Source organism: Penaeus japonicus, unplaced genomic scaffold, assembly GCF_977035675.1.
Source record: "Penaeus japonicus unplaced genomic scaffold, GWHDUDI00000001_assembly GWHDUDI00000003, whole genome shotgun sequence".
Classification (NCBI taxonomy): Eukaryota; Metazoa; Arthropoda; class Malacostraca; order Decapoda; family Penaeidae; genus Penaeus; species Penaeus japonicus.
Genome location: NW_028234405.1, coordinates 19,181,330 through 19,186,646, shown reverse-complemented (window position 1 = coordinate 19,186,646; position 5,317 = coordinate 19,181,330). Strand labels below are relative to the sequence as shown.

General features: G+C 37.9%; 1 protein-coding gene across 2 annotated transcripts in view; it reads left to right on the top strand.

Moving 5' to 3' along the window:
- The window catches only part of RpS2 (ribosomal protein S2), a 3,766-nt gene extending 1,554 nt beyond the window's left edge, over positions 1-2,212 (top strand). For both annotated transcript variants that reach the window (XM_043006165.2, XM_086530773.1), the window contains exons 2-5: positions 114-330; positions 990-1,097; positions 1,205-1,378; positions 1,856-2,212. In XM_043006165.2, coding sequence (XP_042862099.1) covers positions 115-330; positions 990-1,097; positions 1,205-1,378; positions 1,856-2,179 — 822 coding nt within the window. In that variant the 5' untranslated portion in view covers position 114 and the 3' untranslated portion in view covers positions 2,180-2,212. The remainder of the gene's footprint in view (positions 1-113; positions 331-989; positions 1,098-1,204; positions 1,379-1,855) is intronic.
- Positions 2,213-5,317: the final 3,105 nt, after the last annotated feature.

Here is a 5,317-nt window from a genome sequence, read left to right as displayed (position 1 = left end):
GGACCGTTCATAAAATCCAGTTCATAGTTGGTATAAAGTGATAGTAAACAGCAAATAGAAATTAAATTATCCTGTTTTTATTTATTCTAACCAAATGTATCCTTCCTACACAGAATGGCAGACTCCGGTGCTGGCCGTGGAGGATTCAGAGGGGGTTTCGGTACCCGTGGGCGTGGACGTGGTCCTCGCGGTCGTGGACGTGGGCGCGGACGTGGCCGTGGCAAGGAGAGTGACAAGGAGTGGGTGCCAATCACCAAGCTTGGCCGCCTTGTCAAGGATGGCAAGATCAGGACACTCGAGGAGATCTACCTCTTCTCTCTGCCCATCAAGGTAAAAATATTTTGCTTGTGAAAGATTTAAGTTTTTCATGTAATTGACTATTTCATGCAGCCAATGACCTAGGCTGTTCAGAAAGTAAATGGTCTAGATAGATCATTTGTTTAATTCATGCTTTTTTAGATCAGGGATATGGGCTCTTGAATCTCAGTCATATTTGATTGCAGTGCATATGCACATTTTTAGAATCTGTTTTACAGCCTGGACTAAAGTACTTACTCTGTATCACCATTGTCTTTTTCCCTTTGGATTTGGATGATTCATTACAGGGAGATAAAAAATTGTTAGACTTCGTGCTGTGCGCTGGATATAGTGCATATGCCCCGTGACTTTCAAACAGGTATTGAATGCCCTTATGGTTTACAGTACTCGCTAAATCCATCAGTTGTGACAGATTGAAATGAAGAGTTGTTGCAAAGAACACTTACGAATATTAATTGGGTTAATGTAGGGGTTTTAAAATTTACATGAATTTACCTTAAGGAGAAAATTTAGAAATTTCAGGATTTATATTTGGGATTGTAATGGGTTTCTTTACTTTGTTTAAGCACAACTTGTAAACCTTGAGTATTTACCAGCATTGTAAGATATCTTGTTGTATTCTGAAGTTTCTTCTGTGCCAGATTACTTAACATTTATTATTTTTTCAATAGGAGTTTGAGATCATCGACTTCTTCCTGGGACCACAGTTGAAGGATGAGGTTCTTAAGATCATGCCTGTCCAGAAACAGACCCGTGCCGGTCAGCGCACCAGGTTCAAGGTAAATTAAAAGTTCTTCAGACCATAAATAGACATATATTAGAATATTGTGCACAATTGATTCTGGGATAATTTTGTACAGAAGAATTAATCTAATTTATTTTTCAGGCCTTTGTTGCCATCGGTGACTACAATGGCCATATTGGTCTTGGTGTCAAGTGCAGCAAGGAGGTGGCCACTGCTATCCGTGGTGCTATCATTCTTGCCAAGCTTTCTATTGTCCCAGTCAGGAGGGGCTACTGGGGTAACAAGATCGGTAAACCCCATACCGTGCCATGCAAGGTATGTACTACAAATAATAATTGAACTTGCTTAGTATTGGTGAAAACTATTGAGAATCAAATCTTTTAACTTTAGGATATCATACTTGCTGTCTTTTTTGTTTTATATACTTTTGATTTTCTATTAACTGAATTTGGATTACTAATACTGGTCTTGTAGCTGATTAACATGATACTCGTAGTGTTAGATTGCCATGTTTCACCAGTGAATTATACCTTGTGGAATAATTCACATTATAAACATGGGAGATTAAATGTTTGTCTCGTGCTGTGTTCTAGTTATAGTTCATATGCCCCGTGACCTTCAAACAAATTTAGTTTGTTTAATTGTGAAGATAATTACTAATAGTCCTTAGTACACAAGATTAATAAAGGGGGGTTTGGGGGGGGGTTAAAGGCTGTTGTCTTGGCTATACGGTTTTGATACTAACAATTATTCCCATGTTTAGATTAGTACTTATATTTCTGTTCCTTTCAGGTAACTGGCAAGTGTGGATCTGTTATGGTGCGTCTCATCCCAGCTCCCCGTGGTACTGGCCTCGTAGCTGCCTCTGTTCCCAAGAAGCTGTTGAACATGGCAGGTATTGAGGATTGCTACACCAGTGCCCGTGGACAGACTGCCACTCTTGGTAACTTTGCCAAGGCTGCATATGCTGCCATTGCCAAGACCTATGCCTACCTTACACCTGATCTCTGGAAGGAGACTGTCTTCACCAAGTCTCCATACCAGGAGTTCACAGATTACCTTGCCAAGAACCACAAGGTTAGCTCTGAGCAGCGACAGGAAATGAAGCTCTATTAAGTAAGGTTTAGTGCAAATAAATTGTCGCTTTTATACTGTGTTTTAATATCCGTTCTTATTTGATTCTAGTTATGTAAATGTTTGGGACCTTTCAATTTATGATTCTGTCCACTTTAATTTTGTGAATGCTGCACGTCATTGAAAAGTGCAAATTTCAAGGAATAGTTAATATTAGAAAAATATTTCCATCTGTTGAAAATTGGTCCTTGACAAGTTTTCCATTTTTAGTTTAATAATAAATATACCAATTAGATGGCAGGAGTGAATCCTCTTAATTGCCAGTTGTAACCAGAACATTGTTCTAAATAGGTGATTTTTATAACTTAAATTCTAGTTGAATTGAAGACTGGTCCTCAGAAGTACATTTGCCAGTTGGAATATACATAGAAAGTGGTGCATGAGCAAACTGAGAACAGCAAAAACTATTCTATAAGTTTTCTTTAAGTCTTGTTTAGAACTAGATATTGAATGCAAACCCTTTCTGAAATCACACTGAGCAAAGATGAGTTTGGATAGTACCCAAGACTTCAGATTAATTCATGATATATGAAAAGACTGAATTCTTTTTGCAAATACTTTGCTTAGACTTCTCACTGTATATTTAAAGATTTCATTTATTTGCATTGAATTCAATTTTTTTTTGAAGGCTAAAGCCACATCCAAACTGCTGAGCAATGCTTGTGTACTTTTGTCCATGTAGTCTAATTGAAGCTGTTCGAACAAAGTGTGTGCTGAGGAGACTATTATTATTGTCAACTGTTATGTTTTACACAATGGAATGGCTAGTGATTTCATTGAAATTTGATGAAATGTCTGACCTCATTTTAAAAAACGGGATGGGTGGAGTCTAATGCACATGTCATATCTTGACCATCCTACTTAACCCATTGCTGACGTGTTTTGGCTCCAAAATGGTCAATTTCTAGATATGAATTTGTTGTAGTATTGATAGTTCGTACAACCTGAACTTTGCAATAGATGTACTTGATATTGAGATATTCTATTAGGCAGTGCCAAGAGTCATTGTATGATAAGTTGATAACTTTAAAGGGCAAACAAGTGGACAGCCTGTACTGTTAAATAAACCACATGCCACTATCTAATGACAAACCAGGTTTCTGTATATAATGGTAACAAGATCTAAGCACTTGTTCATTTCATACATAAGCTGTTCAGTGATCTGCGCAACTTAAGTACCCAACTTAAGTTTTATGATAGTTCTCGTCCTCCAAAGTATGCTTAAAATCGTGTATTTTCATGCCTGTTAAAATGCTACAATCAAATACAAGGGGGAAGAAATAGCTTTTTTTTTTGTCCAGGTTACCTTGATTGAATTAGTGATGCAGTGGCCAGTGTGCTCTACTGCTTTCTCATGCTATACCACCGAGTTAAATACTATAAAACGCCATGAATAAAAATGAGCTTTTGGTACCTCCTGCCAAAAGCATGTGTTCATTTAACAATTTGAGCATTTTAAGCAAGGGAGCTCATATGGAACTTTATTTCATTGCCTATTGTGATGAGAACCTCTCAACATCTCATGTTAATAGTATTTTAGGAAGGAGGCCAGGTAATGCATGGAATATTTAAAATGTGTGGCTTATGTTATTTTATATTTAGACTATCATTGGTTTGGTTTTAAATTAACAATCTTGTCAGTGGAGGGAGAAATAATAAGTGACTAAAGGCAATGAAAATCCCAGACCCAAAATGTCTCCCTGATTATTTTCAATGTTTCAAATCTGGTTTTGCCATTTGAAAGGCATCAGATTTGCATAACAATGTGGACCAGATTTTAAATATTTTACTATTTTATTGCAATAACCATTTAAGGGTAACTTTTTTTTTCTTACGATTTCAATTGGCTAAAGCAGATAATTACAAACTCTTCCTTATTTTGTTTGCATGTTCTTGAAATTATTTTTTTTCCAGTCCTCATGTTTAAACCATTGCAGATGGGTGTCATGACATATATGACGCAGAAGCTTTGGCCTGACAACAGGTGTCATGACGTACATGACATTTGGGGATTTTGGATCATTGTGCTTTTATTGTGCTATGAGAAAAGAGAGTGATGGCAGTTGCAGTCGTAGTTACTATAATTACCATAATATTGACCCATTGCCGATGGGCCCGTCGAGAACTGGCAACCCCCTACGCCGGGCCTAAGTAATATCGTCTCAGGGACATCACACTGGTGTCACTCCGTCATCAGGCACTTTGCTGTGTCACACGGGTATGACACCCCGTCGTCATTGGGTTAACCCATCCCCGACGGGGGAATTCTAGCCTTGAATGTCCAAATGCCGGGGCGTTCGAATTATTAGGCCTAAATCAATTGAATGGCTGGCACAATACTGTGCCGCCCGGCAACTGGGCTTTTGAATGCGCGGTACACATGCTGTACCACCCGTCCTGTGTGGGTTAAACAAACCTAACATCCAAAACCTAGATAGTACCACTTTCTTCTAGCACCAGTAGGAGAGAACCTTGAATGGCACCCATCCACGGTCTCTAGCAAGCACTATCTTTAGAGAGTGATGGCACACAGCAAGTTGACAACCTCTTGCTCTAAATTACCGATGATGAAGGATGTGCAGGCAGAATGAGAAGAGGGAGGTGACTCAAATCATGTCCAGTGTCTAAAATGTGCTCCTGTGCCAATATGGATGCATTTTATTGTGGCATTCACAGTCACAAGCATAGTTTCCTTCCTCTTCCCTACCTCTTCATGTTATAATCACTGTAGGTGGTTATATGTTTTGTATTCATTCCTGACAGCACAAAAATACTAAAAAATAAGTTGCTTTTTGTCCTCCCATAATACAGCAATACTACTACCAAACTGAGTATAAAGAAAATAATGAGCTAATATGGATCATATATTATTATATCAAGAACTTTTCTGTTTTTGCAGGGAAATTAAGATGAACAAATAAATGATTGTTTTTGTTTAAACCAGTGTGTATATTTTTCTGCAGCTCCTGTAAATTCAACTAGAGCAGAAACAAGGAAAAAAAAAAATCTTTGAGGTCCTCTTTTTAGTTACTCCAAAAAGCTTAGTCTCAAGAAATATGCAGAATCAACACAATAGAACAAGGAAAATCTGTAATATGTGTTTATATGGCAATGCTATCA